Here is a 22,225-nt window from a genome sequence, read left to right on the forward strand (position 1 = left end):
GCCTAAGCATCAATTTAGAATCTGGTGATAATTTGGGGACCTTTGGTGCAATTGACCCTTTAGATTGTTATTAAAATAAAAAATTATTTATTATATTCTGCCATCATCAGAACGCCAACTTTTATCGAGTTTCTTGACCGTTGACCATAGTTAAAGATCGAGCGACAGAATTCAACAAGAAAGAGAAAGATCTAGTAATCTTACTTCCGACCATATAAATTAGCTTTGCATAACTATTCACCAGATAAGGCATCCAAAATCGACTTTTGGTCGATCTCAGTTAGTGAAAAAGAAATTTCTAAATTTTGGTTTTTTTTTTTTTTAGAAAAAAAAATGGAAGAACAGCCATACAACTCTCCTCCGCATGGGATAATGTTTGTTTTTGTCATTTTTGTTTTGGTTCTTCATCCATGTGGATTCTGCTAAAGGTCTTTCAAACAAGCTACTGCCTGTTTTCATCTTCATCATCTTCATCATCTTTGCTCTTTGCTTTCTATCTAGCCACACAGCGCTCAGATCGCCTTACGTTGTCCGCGATGACAATGTTCGATCTTATCTCGGCGACTTCCCCGTCGACGTCGACGATGTTGAATCTTATCTCGGCGATTTCCCCGTCGACGTCGACGATGTTGAATCTTTTCAAGGCGACGTCCCCGTTGACGTCGACGATGTTGAATCTTATCGAGGCGACTTCGCCGTCGACGTCGACAATTTTGAATCTGCTCCTTCACTTTTTGACGAGGAAATGGAAAGTTGTTGTAGTTCGGAGGAGATCATAGTGGACAAGCATATCATCTTAGTGGAGGATAATATTGGGGATATGGATGCATTTAGTTCGAACAACTCCGACGATGATTGGGAGCAAAATTATCCGTCAAATATTGACCCAAATTTTAATTGGCAATTCTTATGACATTGTATAATTCCATAGATTGAAGATTTCTTTGTGGTGTGGCTATTTTAGAATTATGAGACAGATCGAAGGATTAAAAAAATATATATTTCATACGTGTCAATTTAGTTTTAGTTTGATTGGCACGTGCATTTTCGTCAATACAGGAAGACATGGATTCGAGTGCGTTAAACACATTATCTTCCTATTTATGGGTTAAGAAAGAGCTATAGTTAGTTCTAATCATTATGTCAAAAGGAACAAATATAATCAGAATCTATAATGAAATTGATACGAGATCAGATTGATGGAAAAAATAACGTTTCATGTTTTTGAGTATTGAATTTAGTGAGTGTTGTTTTGAGTATTTTCATCATGAATTTAAACAATAAAGACCAAATCAAATTAATAAAACATATTTAATAGTATATGTTTTAAATTTATAAATATATATATTTAGTACATTTTTTTAATTTGATAAGATTCAATATCTTTAATTTAATTTTTATTCATTCACATAAAATAAAACATTCGCTTAATGGTGTTATAAGCTCTCAAATTTTTCTAAAGAAATCAATTAAGATTCTTTGAACTTTTGCACTCAATTGAACCCTGAGCTAACAAAACTAATCAAATAGGCCCTTTGACTGATGTTGATCTTTAGTATTTAATAACAATGTTGGAGTGGCTGTTTAAAGATGTCATGTTACCATTGTTTTTGTTAATGTGGCAATACCACATTAGCAAAAAATAAAAATTTAAAAATTTAAAATAAGTACACAATGAATCGAGATAAAAGGTTGTCCGGATTCATTTGAATATGGGCACCTAAGTTGTTCAGATACATTCTAGAATTATAAAAAATTATTAAAATTAAAATTTATAATTAAAATCATAAAATTTTATAAAATTTATAAAAAATATTTTTCTATATCTTAAATCAGAAAATGTTATAATTTTTATATATATATTTTTTATATTTTTTATTCAAGTGAATAATAAGACTAGAAATTAATGAGCCTAAAATCAAGTTAAGACATAAAAAAGATCTTATCCAATCCAAAACAAAAATAAAATTGAAATTAAAAAGCCAAAATGAAAATCCATAACAAATGGGTTTATCCAACATTAAAGACCCAAATGTAGATGCTCAGTAAATGGTCTTGAATCAAACACTGCTCAAAATCCAATTTAGCTCAATTAAGGAAATTTCTTATCAACAAAAAATCATTTTTGTTGGATGAAATTCGATGCCTCTATTAGATTTGGAGACGGATTCGGGTGCTCTCGAGATGAAGGTAAATTGTGGGGGGCACCATAGCTTCTACTTCAATATGTTTTCTGAATGCTTTAGTCAATGAGGAGATTTGGTGATTGAGAAAGAAAGTAATATGAGCAAATAAAAAGATGATCCTGTAAGGGATAATACCTCTTGTCCTTGTGTTTGGTCCCCAAGCTTGCTTCTTATTGATTGGTGGTCTAAAGCGTGAATATTATATTAAGTTGATTTGGTGGTGTTTAACAATTAATATATGGATTAATATTACTTTTAGTCCCTGAATTTAGCAATTAAGTCTATTTTGGTATATGTACTATTTTTTATCTATTTTGATACTTGAATTTGATAACTAAGTTTATTTTAATCTTTGAACTTGATAAATATAAAAAAATTAATGGCATGACACTTTGAGATTGTATCACATCATCACTTGAAAATTAAAAAATAATTTTTAAAAAATTTAGGTGATGATGTGACATAATCTCGTTGTCCACATCAACAACAACTAGAACGAATTCTTTTTATTTGCATTAATTGCTTTTTTTTTTATTTGCTCATTTTAACCTTGCTTTTATCTCTTTGTACAAAATGGAAAAATATATCATCATGCAGGAACCATCTTGAAATTTGGTCAGGATAAAGTAATATTTAATCTATAAATTTGATATATTTTAATTTTTTCGTTTAGATTAGTCCTTAAATTTAAATTTTATCTAACATATTAAATGAGGTAGTAAAATTACGACGTGTTATCTATTTATTGATTTGACATCACGTCATTAATGATTTTAAAGACAAATATCATTTTAATAAATGGAATTAAAGATCGATGCAAAAATCAAATATCTCAATAAAATATTTGTTAAAGTACATGAATTAAATTTAACATTTTAAGTAATTAATTGATTTTTATAGCCCTTCAATAGTGAATACTTAATTTATATTGGTATTAACCTCCACACTTACCATATTTGAAATCTCTAGTTGAAATAGTGTCACGAGTTAATTAAATATCATATCAATTTAAAAATAAATAAAAATTACTTTTTTTACTAAAATAATAAATATTAATTTAAAGGTGTTTTTATCGTTTTATATTTATAAAATTTATAAAATGTTTACACAAAGTTGAATTTAAACTTAAAATTAACACTATTAATTTTAGCATTTCAACTAATACCTTATTTGATTTTTATACAATTCTTCTATATAATTTTTATTTTCATTTACATTACGGATGTAACATAATCCAATATTATTCGTGTTACTAATACGTGACAATTGCACAGGACAACCACTCCTTAGCCTTGAAAACAATGCCCATTTCTCAATACTTAAATCCGAATCCATTACCTTCCACCTGAAAAACAAAGCAAAACATAATTAATTAAATTAGGAGGTTGAAGAGATTAGAGGTTCAACTTTTGATTCAATTCATCAATCCAATCACTTAAAAATAACAAGAATTAATAAATAATAATTTTTCTTTTTAAAAATATTTTAAAATTTTTAACATTATTCAAAATTGATAAAATAAACGAAAACATGAAAAAAATCCAAAAATTATTATAAATATAAAAATACTCGATTTTTTTTATTATATCCAATTTTCAACTAGTTCAAAACCAAAGTTTTAGAATTAGACGGGTGGTCCAATTGGTTAGAACATTAGTTTTTGATTCGACCAGTTTGTACAATTAAATTGAATAAATTATTAAAAATATAAAAAAAAGCAAAAGAAAAATAGAAAAATCAGTTTGATTAATCCGTTTAACCGGTTCGCGACTCAACCAGTCCAATCCCTTATTTCAAACCGATATTCTAATTAATTATTGGTCTAATCAATAACCAATCAATCTAGTCCGGTTCTGAAAACAATGTTAAAAGTAGTTCAAATTATTTGAATTATATGCCATCGTTTAGACCTAATCCAATCCTAAATAGTTATCAACATTTTTTGGGACTTTAGGGTTATTTAAATAGTTGTCAATAGATAAAGATAATATATAACCCAATGAAGTACTATAAATAAATAATGAAAACTTGCTTGTATGTGGTTAGTAGACGGTGGAGAAAGACGAGCATCATAGCTTTAGCCATGTTGATTCCCAAGCAAGTCCTTGCTCCCATTCCAAATGCTAAGAAGCTGTATGGCTTACAAAAATGTTCATCCTATGTGGTGCAAAAAAAACACACACACACACACACATTCATCATTCTTCCACGATTTTATAAATCAAAATGGTTGTTTTTTTTTTAGCATAAGCAAAGATACTTACATCAAACCTTGAAGGATAGAAGTTGTTGGGTTCATTGTAGAGTATTGGATCAAGATGTATTGATCTAGCATCAATGTTCACATTCCACCCTTTCTTTATCTTGTATCCTATTGGCAAAACAATAAAAAATATAAGATAGATCTATGAATTCTGATTTGAGTTAAATTTAATTCAATTTGATCATATAAACATTTAATAATTTGATCAAGGTTAATCTAAATTCGAAAATGACTTGAATTCAAGTGTTAAATCTCAAATAAAAAACTCAAAATAACCTGAACCTGAAAAACTTGATTAAGAAACTCGAATGGCCCTAATTAAAATTGAGTTAAACTTGAAATAACCTAAGCTCAGGAGCAAAGTCGGAAGTTTTTTTTTATAGGTACATAACTTAATTATAAACTTTGGGAGGGTTATAAATTTATCATTGAGAAAAGAGGACAAGAATCCTTGCCTCCACCCGTCAAATTCAAGATTAATTGAATCCCAAACGATTCAAATCCTATGAAAATTTTAAAATTTAAGTTAATCCAATCGAAATTCAACTTGCTCAATTCACATTTCATTATTACCTAATATAAGAAAAATAACATTAAATTTAATCTTGGTGGTAGAAATCAAACCTTCAATCTCACAGTCTTCGAGTACAAGTCTTGGGAACCATGGTACGACAGATGCCATTCTCAGTGACTCTTTAATCACCTGAGATCATCACCTTTTACTTCATTAATATGTTAAGCTATTGCTTGAAGTTGAGAAAATTTAAAACCTTGAAGAATTTAAAAAAAATGCACCATTTTCATTTTGCTTAACCTTAGAAGCATAGGGCATTTCATTGAGATCGTCCAAAGTAAGAAATGACTTTTTTGAAGTTTTTTCCGCAAGTTGACGTTGCTCAGCCTGCTCTAGTCATTAAAAACCAAAAAGTAGAATAAGTTACTTAAATCTAACTCAAATTATTAAGTAGGATTGAGTTAATATACCATTTAATACTTGAATTCGACTTCAATATTCAGCTTTAGTAGAAAAACATAAGTATTTAATTGGGACAAAAGAAAAATTCAGGTACAAAATTAAACGTTAAAGTCAAACTCAGATACTTGTATGAAACAAAGAAAAACTCAAGAAATAATTAAACAAAAACACTCAGGTACCAAATAAAATATTAAAGTCAAACTCAAATACCAAATTAAACATTAAAGCAAACTTAAGTATCAAATTGAATGGCAAACTCAATTACCAAATAATATATTATTTAAATTACTTAAATCTAACTGAAATCATCAACTACCATAAATTTGGCTTGAGTTGATATATCATTTGGTACTTAAATTTGACTTAAATGTTTAAATTGATAGACTTTTTTGTCCCAATTTGGTATCTAAGTTTGACTTCTATATTCTATTTGGCATCATGTGGTACAATAAATATTTAAGTACTGTAGTATAAAAAATATAGGTACGTAATTGAGACAAAAGAAAATTTCAATACCACAAATTTACCATTGAAGCCAAACTCAATTACTTATATGGAACAAAGAAAAACTCAAGTATCAATTAAGAAAACAGATGTACCAAATTGAATATTGAAATTAAACTTGAGTACCAAATAGTATATTAACCCATTTGGATTTTTCTACTTGCCTTGATTGCCTCAAGGGCCTCTTCATTTTCCCCTAGATACTTGACCATCCATGTGATTGCACTTGCTGTTGTATCTTGGCCTGAAATTTGATGAACAAAGGCTAATTGAAGATTATGAATGATGAACATTGTAATGAAAGCAAAAAAAAAAAAGGGGGGGGTCACCTGCAATAATCATGGTCAATATATTATCTTGAATCTCTGCATCTGTTAGTCTATGCATTCCATCAAAACTAGAATTGTCATCCTTTGCCAATAGACATTGAAGGAAATCTTTGGAATTACGGTCTAAATCCGTTCTTCTTCTACTAATGATCTTCTCCACTGTGCTCATGATTCTTTTTCTAGCCTGGTTTTGTAATTGGAATTTCAAAGCTCTAGTGCTAAATTATGGGATTCATGGGGTCAATTTTAGAAAAAGGAAACCTCAAAGGGTTCTTTTTTAAATTATTATTCTGATTACCTGAAGGCCTTTGTAGAATCCTGTCCGAGGAAACCTCAAAGGGAATGCAAGCATCGCTTTACAAACTTGACTTACATCTTCTTGCAATAACTCTAGCTCTACTTCACTTTCCAAACTTAGCAACATTTTGCACATTGCCTTGAATGTTATCTGCACCCAATTCAATTTCCAATCTATCAAATAATAATCTCTATATATTTTTGATTTATGTTAATTTCTTTTAGAAATACTGTATTCTTTAGTCTTGGAACCAAAGACTACTGAAGTATTACAGGCAAGAACACTTGAGCGCATCAGGATAACACATTTTTCAATCACACATCACAAAGCATGTGTTGAGAGTCTTTCATAACTGAGCTACTCTCTCACATAAGGTACCCATATAGCAAGGTCTAGTCTATAAACATCTCATCCATACAATCTTCATTATTGTACTTGGCTTGCCCTAAACACTTATCTCGCTATTGTTCGACCCTCAGGGCTCTCATCATCATTATGCGAACCTCTCCCTTTACTCATCGTACTAAATTTTACATCAACATTGTTTATTAACATAATACCCCAATATTTGCTACTTGTTGTTGGGGCTTAACATTGTAAAAGGTCACAAAGCATTCAAGAGAATTCAGCTTGGATGAAACCCAAATAAAATTTGTTATACTTACACCTAGCAAGTTGGATCATCTTGCAAGCTAAGAAAACTTACAAGCCCAAGACCCTGCAAACTCAAAACTCTATGAGCCCAAGTCCTCGAGAAATTACACAATGGGGACTCTTAACGTGGACAGAATACCTATCACTTGTACATCTCATATATTTGTTGGTTTGACATTACAATCATACTTACGAGAATAGGATATTAATAGGTCAGTTAAGTTGTAAAAATTATTGAATTAATATGAGAATGACATGTAGTGTCTAAGGAATGACTAGGGGCACCTCTTTTAAGGTCCACAGACTTCAGAATAAGACAACTCTCTTTCATCACACACTCTCAGCAATCTCTCCCTCCCTCTTCTCGAACTCTAGTTGTCTTGAGAGACTCAAATTTCAATCATCTTTAATTGCCTATAACTCTCCACCTGACAGATGTACTGTCATGAACCACAACAATCCCAACTTTATATCAACAAAATTAAAAGAGCAACCCATCATGCCAAATCATGTATACACCTAAATCTTGATCCAAGAAAAGGATATTTCATTGGCAAACCTTTAAAGCTTCATCAAGTACTATGATAGTGCCACCATGTTCCCACCCATTAAGAGCATCAACAACGAGTTGGTCGAACTGTTTTACCAACAACGATATGGAATTCGAGGAGAACAAGTTGATTAGCCTCGCACGAAGTAGCTTATGATGGTGGGGCGAAGCACAAAGCAAGCTTTGATTCCCCACTAGCTCAGCAATTGACTTTATGTACCTCTTTGTGAATCGACCCTGCTCATTGTTTAGTATTGTTTTGGCTGATTCGGTGCTCTTTACAAACACATGCGTCTCGCCAAATATGTTGGTTTTGAAGCAATTCCCGTATCTGTTTTACAAAATGACTCTTTCAGCAAAATTTGATAGTGACCCCATTGAAAACAACAACACATTCATTTGCAAATTGTTGAAGAAAATTATATTCTTTTTATCAACTCGATTGGATGCTTTGAAAATTTGGGTTATTGAAAAAAATGTGCGAAACCCCCGAAGTCGATGCTTATTCCCCAAAGAAGTGTGGGTCTTAAAAACAAGGCTTTTTTAGACTTTTTCATGAAAGCTGTGCTTTGGAAACATAGTTGAGGAATCTCAAACAATTTAGTTTAGTATAAGTGGGAAGCCACAAAATTTTTATGGGGTCTGAATTTAGTTATATTATGAATTAAAATGTAATTTTACAATTTTAATAACTCATATTTATAATTTTAAATGATTAAACTAAAATTGTATCTTCTTTGAAGGGTTAAAATGTGATTTTACTATTTATTAAATTAAAATTTTGTAAAATTTAAAGGATTTAATAAAAAAAAATCAATGGTTGTTCAATTTGGTATCTGAGTTTGACTTTAATGCTCAATTTGTTACTTGATCTTAGCTTCAATGTTCAATTTAATATCTAGACCAATTGACATCATGTGACCTAATTAATATTTGATATTTGTGCTCTAGTAAAACAAAGTAATGGTACTTAATTAGGAAAAAAAAAAGGTCGTGTACTAAATTGAATATTAAAATCAAACTCAGGAATGTAATTGGGACAAAAAAAACTTAGGTATTAAATTGAAAAAAAATCAGGTACCAAAATAAACATTGAAGATAAACTTAAGTAGCTAATTGAGAAAAAAAACTGAAAGTTATTGAAACCAAAATTCAAGTATCAAATATGATATTAACCCTTTGAAAACAAAGGCACCATAGTCGTACATACCTTTCGCTTCGTACACGTACGAAGTCATAAAAACCTTTGTCACCATTAATGGCTGCCATAAACTGGATAGTTTCCCCGATAAACGGCAACCCTAGACTCCCCGGAGGAATATTACTGGTCCCGGAATATTCCCCGTTAAGCTGCCGCAGCACCATCTTCTTCCACAGCTCGCTCGCAACAAAAACAAAGGCACCAACACCCAAAATTGCGTATAAACAAAGGCCATAAGGACCTACTTCCACCAAAACCTCAAACATTTTTGTTCCTTTTTTCTACTATACTCTCATTTGAGAGGGGATGATATTGATGATCAACAACTTCAAGATTTCATTATATGCTTATCTGAAAAGCCTTTGAAAATTTCATATTGAATCATTGAATCGGAAAAAATTAAGCACGTTTACGGTTTAAAAAGAATGATATGTTGGTGTATTGGCCTACAATGATTTTGCCTATGGTGCTTGAAATCATTGGTTTTCCTCTATTTTCAATGCTGAGTGCACTTCGAGTGGATGTTAGTACACTCTAGAGTAGTGGCACTAGGAAGTTTCTGATCCGGTTGGGTTTAGACCGTGTTAATGTACAATCAATGGCAGATTTTGGGAATAATTTTAGGGGGTTTAATTAAAATTTTCAAAAACTTTAGGAGTTTAATGAGATTATTTTTTAAAAGAATTAGGGTTTAATTAAAATTTTTAAAAATTTTGTGAGATTAATGAGAATTTTCAAAAAATTTAAAAGAGCTTAATTTTTTAAGAAGACATAATGAAAATTTTCAAAAGTTTAGGATAAGGACTAATTAAAATTTTCAAATAATTTCAAGGAGAAATGAAATTTTCCAAAAATGTTGGCCCTTGGACACCATTAATTTAAGAAAAAATATTTCTTAAGAAAAGGAAAAAAATATGATATTTAGTAACTTTATATTTTTTATTCCAAAAAGAAGTTTGAATTTTTTAAAAGGTATCCATATTTATAAATGATTGGTTAAAATTTATTTAGGTCAATTTATATGAATTTAATAAAAATAAATTAATTTTTATTTAATATTTAGTAATTTTATATCTTTAATTAAATTTTCATGCCATAAACAACCTCACATATTTTTTAATATTTAGGTTATATTCTTATATATCTAGTTTTCATATGATATATATTATATAATATATATATATAAATAAAAGAAATTTAACATATTTTGAAATTGAACTCGTTAAGCTTTGAGCTTAATAAATCATCTTAAAATTTAAGCGTACATTTGAACTTGAATGGATAATTATAATGTTTTAAAATCGGATTGGTGGTTTAATCGTTCAAATCATGGGTTTCTGTTTCGATTATCAGCCTAATAATATTTAAATTTAAAATATTTAAAAAAATTATAAACTGACTCAATTGTCGATTTTTATCTTAATTTTTTGATTTGCTTGAAACTCGATTCAATTCTTTTATTTGGACCAATATACCAATTAATTCAATCGGTTTGATTGATGAATCCAATTCAATTCCAACAACATAAATTTAACAAGAAAAAACACACAAAAAAAAAAACATAACACGCCTAACGAAAATTATCGAAATTCAGCCATCAATTAACTAAATTATACGAAGCCAATATGAATCGTGATGGGATATTGAGAATATGTGTATCAAAATACAATCCCATTACAATGGCTGGTTTCTACTGTGATGGAACTTATTGCGATTTCCAATTTGATTATGGTTTTACCACTTCTTAGTGAGGGCCATCACCAAATTGATGTACTTGGTTCTAGACTTGGACAAGTGAGTCCCAACAATGCCTCCATATCTAATGAACAAATCATCCATGACATCAGGTTCGATTCGGAAGTGAGATTCGAGCATCGATTCAACAACAGCTCGGATGGCTTTGGCCACTCGTCGTCCGACCGATAGCTTCCCATGAGGGGTATGGATATCGGTCACAGCACCACCATCCCAATCGATTTCGAAAGCTTCAAGGCGATCAATGGTGAAGGACCCTTCTTTTTCTATCTCATCTTTTATTTCCTCAGTGCATGGAGCATAGTATGGGGCATTGAAAGAATCAAGTTTTTCCTCTTCAATTCGACCCTAGAAAAAGTTCAATAAGATATATTAGTCATATAGATATTTGGAAAAAGTTCAATAAATTAATTAGTTAAATATATTATGATTTGGTCCTTAAATTATATTAATTTTTTATTTTAGTATCTAATTTTTTATCTCATATTAATACCTACACTATCAATTACATATGACGCACCATGTGATGTTCCTTTACACAACAATTGGTGACGTGATATCCGTTACAATAATATTCAAAATTCAAAAGGAAAATATAAAATATCTAATATATACATATATAGAAATTCAAAATATATGTTAAATCAACCTAGAAAGCTCAGTCCATATATATACTTCCACCTTTTACTGATTTATACCATTCAAGAATTTTATTCTTCTCTAATTCTTGAGGTGATTCTTTTCATAAGTGATAAAAAGAAAAGAGCTAATAATAACATGAAAAATCCCAAAATTTTGGTAAAGTTTGAGATTTATTCCTTATCCCTAAAAAGTGTAAAAAATTTTAAATCATTTTTTAATTTAAGAATTTTAGTTTAATGTTATGTTGTCAATATTTCATGTCAAAGTTTGTCAACATGACATGGTAATATATAATTGACTGAAAATAAATATGGTAAGTTGAATTTTTTATAGAAATTAATCAATCAACAATAAATAAGACGTGGATACGAACATATTTTTCCTCTGATTTAAATTTTATTTTTTTAATTATAAGGATTAAATTTCAAATTTTGTTAAAGTAGAAAAACTAACAACATATTTTAACATTTTTGTTCTCTTTTGCGGTAAAAAGTATTGTAGCTAGCATGACCTGAACTCGGTTACGAGTTGTTTCACAATTTAATTATCTCCATCGTCTAAATAGGTAAAAAAAATTAAAAGGTTGTGGAATTTTAAATGAGAATAAAATGGACAAATTTTAAACCTTAAAGTCCACATGCAAAACGTTGCATGGCTTTGATCGATTCTCATCTTGCATTTAAACCCTTCGAGTTTGGCCTAATCTCGCGACATGACGTGATACCCACATTATGAAAATGAAATAATCTAGTTGTAAATTTATGAGACTAAACAAAAGCAGAATTGAAAAATATAAACTCAAATTCTAACCTAAAGCAGACTAGGTCAATCCAACTGAGCATGCCAATCTAGTGATGAATACCACTATCGGGGTGAAGTAAAAAAAAAATAGGGGTAAAAATTACCATAATAAAAATATAATTTCACTGTTTTAAGAATTTATATTTTTATAATTTTTAAAAGATTAAATTAAATTTTATTATTTTATTTTTAGAAGGGTATAAATGAAAATTTTTCATTTTACGGTACGCAGCTGACCACTACATGCATGTAATTAAATCAAAATTAACATTGAAAAGAAAAAGCAATATATATACCTCTCTAGCCAAGCTCATGATTGCTTGGGCCAACAGCTCCCACTGGTAGCAGCTATTTTCGGTGGTGGGATCGGTGGAGCTCCGGCCCATGAAAGAAAGGACCATGCGGCCGCCTGCAACCAGTTCCCGGGAACGTGACTTTATAAACAGTGAAAAGTCATTTCGGAACTGCAGCAAGTAAGCATCCACCACGCTCTGTGGGCTGCTCTTTGAAATATACAGCTTTCCCTTATTCAATCGTTTAAGATCATTGCTCTCCAACCCGGCCGGAACCTGTAATATTCAACGAGTAAATATCTTTTATGTTGGTTTTACAGTTTTGAGAAAAATTTAAATTCGGGTTAAGTATTATAAGCACTAACCTGTGAGAGCCAATGAAGACTAGAAGAAGAATGCACGAAATGCAAGCTGTTAGTAGGGAACAATCTACCATAGAAAGACCCCGGGGCACCCAATATGAAACAAGACTCGCACTCGAGACCTTTCTCTTCCTTAAGTCTATCGTAGAATGCTGGTAACGACATGAATATGTTGTTGAAATCATTGCTATAAAGATCATTCAAGAATACCCTGAACTCCGATACCATCCGACGACCGAGAAGACGATTCGCAGCTTCCACCGTGTCCATGATCTCGGAGATTACTGATAAAGAGTTCGGTCCCGACGAGCAACCTAAGTCCGCAATTCCCATGCTTTCTATCACATTGTTGCATAACATTTCTAGCACTGCTTCTTTCATGATTGGTTTACCAACAGATATGATTTTGCTCTGAAAAAACATGAAAATTTTGAAAAAAGAAAATTTTATGAGCAGTAAAACATACATAAATAATGCATTGGTTTCGAAAAAAAGAAATCCAAATATTTAAAAAAAAAAAACCTGAACAGTGGAGTTCTTTGCATAGCTAGTGTCCCCATTGCCTTTGTTCATGTGAAGTACTTGCATTGTTAGCTACTTAATTGCTTTTGCCTTGCTACTTTTTGTTCTATTTCGAAGGCAAAATGAAGAGCACCCTTTATATAGAATGGCAAATATTGAAAAGAAATAAAGTTATGAATGTGGTAGGTCAAGTCTGGTAGGTCCATTTGTTGGAATATTAATAAAATATTTCAAAAGATTTCATGATTTCTTTTTATATATTTCCTTCAATTTGATAGGAAAAATTGAACATTGAATATATTGTCCATGCATGAAACATGCAAATGAGAATAAAAAATCAGAATTTATGAATAAATATCAATAAATTTATTTAAGTGTAATTAAATATTAATTATAATTATTATATTTTTATATTTGAGTTTGGAGTTTGGAGTTTATGGTTTAGATTTTAGGAGTTTCGAGTTTTTTTTAGATATAGTTATTAGTATTTATTCATAACTCCACTATTTTTTTTACTAATAGGTTGAGAGTTTAATTTCACCCATGAAAATTTCATGACTAGTCTTTTACCTCTTTGGGGAGCACCTTCGACCAAAAAAAATATTCAACCTTTGTGTTATACCAAATTCAACATTTTGTATTAATACGAGTAAATGTTTGATGCACTATCAGTACATGAATCGCATGTAACATCAATGAATAATAATATGACATATCATCGCTAATGAAATTAAAAAAAAATAATGAAGGACTTGTAAATAACGTTGTTAGTCTTCCTTAAAGTTATGACAGAATTTAAAAAAAAAATTAAGCATTCGTTTATAATGTAAATTTATTATTAATTGAACATGATTAACATAGCTATGCAACTTAATAACGACATTGTACTAAGATCTCTGCCTACCTCTTATATTCGCCTCTAAATGTACTAAATGAGGTTACTTGGTTTTTTCTTTAAAAGCACATGTCGAAAAAGAATTGGTGAATTTATCCTCATGTTTTGAAAGCTTTAGTAACAATGGGGACCGAATCCATAGATGAAGTAAACATAAAAATCGGGAACCTAATCAAAAGAGCATATGCTAAGAAAATTAGATCAAAATATTCTTCAATTACTATCAACACATTTATTTCAAACATTGCATGCCCTTTGCTTGTTGGAACCAATTTGCAGTTGTTTTCTCTACAGGGAAGAAGGATAATTATTTAATTCGTATATGAGTTTGAGATTTTTTTTTGATATTTTTGTTATTTTTTGGTCCAATGTGATACTATAAAAGTTATACGTTTTGGAAGATAAAATGTTTAATTCAGATTTTAGAATTGATTTAAAGAAAATTTATAATTAATTAATAATATTATAAATTAACTTTAATCAAATCAATTTTAAAACCCAATTAAATTAGATTCATGGAACTGTATTTGACAAGTTAAACGCAAAATTAAGCGAATCCATCAAATCAACTCTAAAATTAGAATTAAACATTAAAAAATAATACTGTTAAATATATAATTTTGTCAAATATAAATAATAGACTTGACAAAAAATAACACAAGTACCACATTGAAAAATATCAAAACCGGATATCAAATAATATATTAAATTTTAATTTATATTTAAAATTAAAGTTAAATAAAGGAGATAGATAATCTTCGAAACAACTTTCCTTGTCTATGTAGACAAATAAGTCTATCATTGAATACCACTTGGAAATTTATTCACTTGATATTAATTAATGAAGTGTCATAATATTGTCTACGTGGACAAACAAACCATTTAATGCCACACTACAACTCATCAAATTAAGATTTTCAAATCGAAAACTTTGATAATTTCGATTATTGAATTTTAAAAATTTTAAATTGAAATAGTATACATGAACTTATATATTTTGTTGTAAATTAGTTCTTTCGCATTTTGTAATTTAATTATCATTATGTTGACCACGAGTTTTAAAGTTATTCTATACTCAAGATGAGGATTAAACTCTCGATCCTTAGTTAAAGTAAGAAAGGCCATTGCCATCTCACTTAACTCTTGTGGTTAATTGAATCAATTTATATACAATTTGATGATATACAAATGATTTTAAGAGTATTAAACAATTTACAACAATGTGAAAGTGTACAAGTAATTTTAAGAGTATTTAATTATTTAACAATGTTTCAATTTAGTTACATTTTAAGTTTAAATCATGTTAAATTTTAATCTTTTTATATCTAAGTCTAGATGATATAAATTTAAAATAATTCAATTTTGAAGACATTAAAATTTGCTTAAATCCAGCTTTAACTCGAATTTGAGTTAAAACTCAATTATTAATTTTGTAAATACCACATTTAATTTTAAAAATATTTTGTAAAAATATAATAAAAGTAATATCTACATGCAAATTTGAATTTTTTTTATTGAATTTCTAGGTAAGAAAAAGAATTACAGGCAGAAGGGAATGGTCCACTCACATGTAATTAAAATTTCTCTGCATAGTTCACTTTTCGAAGCAATTTAATGTGCAGGCAGAAGGGACTGGTGCTCTCACACATGTAATTAAAATTTCTCTGCATTGTTCACTTTCCAAAGCAATTCAATGTGCAGTACTTTTAAAACTGTGGTAATTTGTTTTTTCAAATTTTAAGTTCATAAATGGATGCACTTTTCCAATGATTGAAACGATTGGGCAATAGGAAGCATGACAGACGTTCGATTATTCGTTTATATTTGCAGGTTGTTAAAAATATAATTTTTTAAAAAAACATTATGTTAATTTAAAATATAAGTCGAGGTCGGGTTTGAATATTCAAAGCTGTTCGAGCCTGATTTATTTTTTAGTTTATAATGTTACTCTTATGCAAAAATTAAATAATGTTAATATGATTATGTAAAAAATTTTAATAAATAAAAAATATATAAAATTATTAGATATTAAAATAATATAATATAAATATTTTTTTAAAAATTTAAAAAATAATACGGGCAGGTCTAAAATGATCTTAGGTTAATTTTTTGCAAATATGAGAGGGTTTTGACAAAATTTTAAGATCATATTTCAGGCCAGACTGAGTTTGAGTAAACACAAAGTATGTTAATATCATATTTAGGCTCAACCTAAATTCGACTCGATCCGACCCATATACACCTCTAAACATGATAAATATGTATCAATTATGTAAAACTTAATCTAATATAGATTATTGTTGTATATAATATAGATATACAGTATATACATATTTGCAACAATTTCATAATGTATATTACATGAAAGAAAGAAAGAAGATAAAGACATGCACTAAGTATGAGATGATCATCAATTTGAATTGTGAAACACAAATCATCAAGTTGGTTCAAGGATATTACCATTAATGCCTAAAGGATAAATTTTGATATTAAAAATCTTTCTTTTCAAACCAAATAATGGTGCTGTTTGAGTAGGAGTCGGAAAGGTTGTATGCTTTAAAAGAGCTATATAGGTACAATAAGGTTATTTGAATAGCATTCAATTGGGCGATTGAAAGATTGGAATATTAGTACGAATGTAACAGCCTAATTTTCAGTGGTATCGGGAATAGAGATTTGAGATTACCAAATTCGACGGGTGAGTTAAAAATTTAATAAATTAATACCTATGAGTCAAATACGAATATAAAAGCATTTTTGAATTAGTGAATTTGGTGATTTAAAAGAATTAATTAGGTAAATATGATCGAGAATGAGGTATCGAGACCTCAACTTCATAAATCGAGCATAAATATTTTTAGAAATATTTATGGAGTGTTGGTGAGGTAGTATTAAAATTTAGTCAGAAAATTTTTACGTTTGGGTGGTTAATTAAATAAAAAGGACTAAATTGAAAAGGGTGTAAAAGTTGCTAGAAGGATTAAATAGCTCAATTGTCAAATGAGGAAAGACCTAAAGTGAAAATAGTCCTAAAGGAGATATTTTGGGCGGCAATAGCTGAGAAAAATCAGGAAATGGATGAAATAAGGGCAAAATTGGAAAATTGCCAAAATTGGCTAAATAAAAATGGGACTAAATTGGAATATCCAGAATTCTCTTCATTTCTCTTCATATTCATCAGCTGAAAAACAGCCATGGAGGAGGGTTCAAGCTGGTTTTCATACTCTAGCTTCATGTAAGTTTAATTCTTGCTTTCTCCTTGAAATTTTTATGTTTTTGTGACTTTTACAACTAGGTCCACTTGTTGAATTCATTAGTTTTTGATTCTATGAAAGAAATTGAAAGTTGTTATGAATATGTGCTGGAAGTATATGATGATTTGGCATGGAATTGGAGCTTTAAATTATTTATATGCTGATTTTATTGAAAGAATTGAATAGAAAGTGAATGTTTGGGACCTAATTGTAAAAGAGTTTGAATTTAAAGTTTCATATAGAAATTCTGAATTTCAATAGTTATGAAATAACTTATAATGTCTAGAAAAAGTGTTAATTGAGAAAATTATCTTAATTGAGGGGTTAATTGAGCAATGACTGAATTGTATGAATTGTGAAATTTGGGGCAAAATGGAAATAAACATTTTGCACTAAAACTGTTTTAGACAGCAGCAGTAGTCTAACTTTAAAAAATCACTAAAAATTATAGAAGTCGAATTAGAGGATGAATAAAATATGAAATTAAATTTTATTGAGTCTAATTTCTTATAAAAGAAATTATGTAAGCAATGGAATTGTAAATCATCAGATACAATAACTTTTGTGAGACAAGGTCAGAATAATTTTGAGTTCCTCTGTTCTGACTTTGGAAAATCATAAAAAATTGGATAAAAATAATTAGGGGCTTAAATTTATATGTTTAGAATTATGAATGAGTCTATTTTCAAGAGAAACAAACGAGGACATCATTCAAATCCTGTACAAGAAGATAATTAATTTTTAGTGAAGAAAGGTTTGGAACTATCAGACAGCAGAACAGGGGAGACTTCAATGAATAAACTGTATTAATTGGCCCAACCAAAAATTATGAAATTTTTATGGTAAGAAGGTATATGAGTCTAGTTTCATATAAAATTAGCGGATCTTAATTTGGAGTTCTGTAGCTCAAGATAAAAATAATTTAGTGACTATAACACAGATAGATAGCTTGAATATTCACATAAGTAGATAATGAAAATTATGGATAATGTTACTTACAAGTGTGTTGTTTATACTAAGGATGTGGATGGAGAGGAGGAGGAGGAAAAATATACATATATATGAATGACTCGTGTATAAATTGATCACATGCCCGGTTATAATCGATGAGTGTTGGATTAGAAATGATATAATGTTTTATTTGGAATATTTATTATGAAATTATGATTATCGTTATAATACAAAAATTGAACTTGTGAATTTATATGGCCAAATTTTAGTGATTATTTGTTAATTTTATGAATTTTATGATGAGTTATTTCATATGTATTGATGATAAAATCGTGAATAATGTAAAAGCATGAAAATTGAATAAATGATCAAATTGAGCATTTCATTCAAAGTGACAAGATGAATTGAAGGAAAAGACCATGGTGGACCATGGAAACAAGTGATAAGTGATAGCTTCGCTACACTTATCGATCAAGGACAAATGAAAGTGATAAGTAATAACTTCGGCTACACTTATCTGATTAAGAACAAGTGAAAGTGATAAGTGATAGCTTCGGCTACACTTATCTGATCAATGGCAAATGACAACTGAAAAGTGGTAGCTTCAGCTACCTGATCAATGAAAAGCGGTAGTTTCAACTACCTGATCAGTGAAAAGTGGTAGCTTCTTCTACCTAATCAGTGAAAAGTGGTAGCCGGCCACCGATCAAGGAAAAGTGGTAGCTCTGCCACCGATCGATGAAAATGGTAGCACCAGCTACCTGATCAATGAATAGTGGTAGCTTTGGCTACAAGTGACAAGTGACAAGTGACAAGCAATTTTTGTATAAGACCATATCTGGGATATGGTATCGGTGTGATATATGCTACTGTATAAGACCATATCTGGGATATGACATCAATGAGATATGTGATTACGTGTAATACCATAGCTGGGCTATGGCATCATTATGTAAATATGTGTAAGACCATAGTTGAACTATAGCATCAAAAAAAAAAAAACGAAATACTCAATTCCGTAAGATGTTCACTAATTTGAAGAAGTTTGGTAAGTATTACATGGAATTATGTGACATAAGGAAATACGAGTTGATGAGACATGAGCATAAAACTTGGTTGATGGATGAATTCATTTGTGATTATATATTTCTACGCCTTGAGTGTATTATCCGTATGAATTGGTATTCTAAATGGGTTAATGAGAAAACTTCTAGTATTAAATAATCTGAGTTCGAAATGAAATATCATGAAAACGTACTTGAAATACATTGGTATGTATTGTATATGCTATTTGAATTCATAAATGTGGAAAGCAAATGTATGTGGAAATATAAGATGATGATATTTGTACATGGAATTTATTGATGAATACGTACATCAAAATTTATATGATAAATTTTAGTGAACATTGAAATTGGATGAATAAGTGATTTGGCAATTTAAATTGTAATTGGTAGGAAGAGTTAGTGAATTGCATATTTATGAATTGTTACACGTATTTGTCTGAAATACGAGGAAGTGATGTAATTGATACATGGAAATATGAAACTATGATATATATATAAAAACATGGAATATGTTTAATAAATGTGTTCATTCATAATTATAGAATTATGTACCTCATGTGTGCTATTTGCATAAAGATGATATTTCAAATACTTTAGTGAATAAAGCTTAAATATGAAATAGTATGAAATCGAAACAAATTGTTATGAAAATGTATTTAAATTATCTGTAAGTGTTTCGTGCTTCTCGGTAATGCCTCGTACTCTATTCCGGCGACAGATACGGGTAGGGGGTGTTACAACGAAGAAGAGCATTGAATTGGACAAAAAAAAAATTAGTTGTACCGGATTTTTAGTGGTTTATTTAATCGAACGGAACGAATCAATTAGATTAGTAAATTGATGACTTGATCAGTTCGACCACTGATTCAATCTTGAAAACCTTAAGATACCTCTTGATACTTTATATAGACACTAATAATCAAAATTGAGAGATGACTTGAGTTCTTCAATTCTGAGTGAAATATTCTATACAGAATCATTATTTCATTTTCGAGTGTTTTCATCTGAATTTATTTTGGTTGAAAAACAATTCAAAAATGCAGTACGAATTGTTTTGTTTGAATAAAGACATTATATTCCGAGAACAATATTTCTTGTTTATTTTGTATAAAAATAAGAAATATTTATTTTTTAAAAAATTCAAACAAGTTATCTGTATAATTTATAATTTTTTTTATTTTGGATCCAATCAAATTTTTCATACAACAATTATTACCATGTCACCATTTATATGCATACATAATTTTTTTTCATAAAATTTTACTGAACTGCGTGTGTTTGATTAAATATTTACATTCAAGTCTTTAATTTACATTAATCTCAAATTTGATCTCTTGATAATTCTATATTTTATATATATAAACTTTTCATTAAAAAATGTTAAAAAATGAATGGATTATTAAATTATAGTTGTAGGTAGGTTTGTTCATGGGTTCAACCGAAGGCTCGTTTGAAAAGTGGAGGGTTTTGGTAAAAGTATAGGTTTAAAAAATGGGCTTGGGCAAAAAAATAAGATTCTTCTAAAAAATAGGTCGAGCCTCGAGTAAGGCTTTTTTGGCCAGAGCTCGAGTCTGGCCTAAATTTGCAAAAAGAAAAATTTGTTGTTTTCTTGTTGTTTCTTTTTTATTGTTTTGTTGCTATTTTCTTATTGTTTTCTCACTATTTTGCTACAATTTTACCACTATGTTGCTACTATTTTATTATTATTATTTGGATATTGTATAACTCTTATTTTGTTATTAATTTTGTTACTATTTTAGAGGCATTTGTTTGTTAAGTTGCACCTATCTTGGTATTATTTAAATATATATATTTTTAATTTATTTTTAATTTTCAGGAAAACATTTATTTTAATATTTTAGTATTTCTAATGTATTATTTTTAAAATATATATATATAAAATTAATAAGGGCAGATCAGGTTCGGGTTTTATCATTTTTATCTAGGTCAATTTTGAACAAAATTTTAAACCTATTTTTCAGGGTCAGCCCGAGCCCAAACCTGAGCCTAATAAATGGATCTGAGATTTTAATTATGCCAGGCGGAACTCAATTCGGTTCGACCCATGAACAAGATTTAAGCTTTTGAAATGTTTTAAGCTATTCTTCTCCAAATTGTGCAATAATTTTTCCATGAGTAATTCTAATAAATTAGGACCATTAATTTTAATTAAATATGCATAGTCTTAATTTAGGAAAATATTCTTGCTTGAGTGATGCAAAGAAAAAAGAGAAAAAAAAATCCCAAAATTCGTTTAATTTCCCTTTCCTATCCAATAAGGTCATCTAATATCTATTTTAGTTCTTTGTCAATATTAATAGGTGACACTTTTATAACTCTCTTCAATACTAACTCAAATAGCATATATGCCATTGACAAACTCTTAAAATCTATCGGCTTGACAATACATAGAGGTGTGATTTACCATCCATCAATAATTAAGAAAGAAATCTCCAAAGAATCTTTCGAGTTCTTTTTGTCAAAATATGTTGTTAGTGTTTGTATTGTGATAAATTTTGAAATTTAATTCCTATAGTTTAAAAGTTAAAAAAAACTGAACTTTTTCGATTTAAAAGTTCTAGTACAATCATCAAAACGGTTATATGTCAAATAATACGAGAGCAACCTAATCAACAAGGTAGGTTAGAAAATTTTGACAAAAATACTATCTGTCTTAATAGTTGAACTAAGATTTTGTAATCGAAAAAGAGAATTTAATTTT

General features: G+C 29.3%; 2 protein-coding genes and 1 long non-coding RNA gene across 3 annotated transcripts; 1 reads left to right on the plus strand and 2 right to left on the minus strand.

Moving 5' to 3' along the window:
- Positions 1-3,238: 3,238 nt before the first annotated feature.
- Positions 3,239-9,406, minus strand: LOC108459079 (abscisic acid 8'-hydroxylase 4). Its single transcript, XM_017758443.2, has 10 exons — positions 8,971-9,406; positions 7,770-8,091; positions 6,557-6,706; positions 6,259-6,442; positions 6,094-6,173; positions 5,264-5,350; positions 5,074-5,152; positions 4,451-4,557; positions 4,219-4,343; positions 3,239-3,531 (listed from the first exon to the last, which is right to left on the minus strand). Exons 1-10 carry the CDS (start codon positions 9,225-9,227, stop codon positions 3,345-3,347), a joined length of 1,578 nt encoding a protein of 525 aa, XP_017613932.2. The 5' UTR covers positions 9,228-9,406; the 3' UTR covers positions 3,239-3,344.
- Positions 9,407-10,452: 1,046 nt separating this feature from the next.
- Positions 10,453-13,466, minus strand: LOC108459616 (probable jasmonic acid carboxyl methyltransferase 2). The gene is made up of 4 exons (XM_017759017.2): positions 13,337-13,466; positions 12,818-13,225; positions 12,456-12,728; positions 10,453-11,064 (listed from the first exon to the last, which is right to left on the minus strand). Exons 1-4 carry the CDS (start codon positions 13,400-13,402, stop codon positions 10,696-10,698), a joined length of 1,116 nt encoding a protein of 371 aa, XP_017614506.1. The 5' UTR covers positions 13,403-13,466; the 3' UTR covers positions 10,453-10,695.
- Positions 13,467-17,379: 3,913 nt separating this feature from the next.
- On the plus strand, positions 17,380-18,672 carry LOC128294016 (uncharacterized). Its single transcript, XR_008284184.1, has 2 exons — positions 17,380-17,466; positions 18,506-18,672. It is a non-coding gene; the product is annotated as an uncharacterized LOC128294016 (long non-coding RNA).
- Positions 18,673-22,225: the final 3,553 nt, after the last annotated feature.

Source organism: Gossypium arboreum, chromosome 6 (genome assembly GCF_025698485.1).
Source record: "Gossypium arboreum isolate Shixiya-1 chromosome 6, ASM2569848v2, whole genome shotgun sequence".
NCBI classification, from domain to species: domain Eukaryota; kingdom Viridiplantae; phylum Streptophyta; class Magnoliopsida; order Malvales; family Malvaceae; genus Gossypium; species Gossypium arboreum.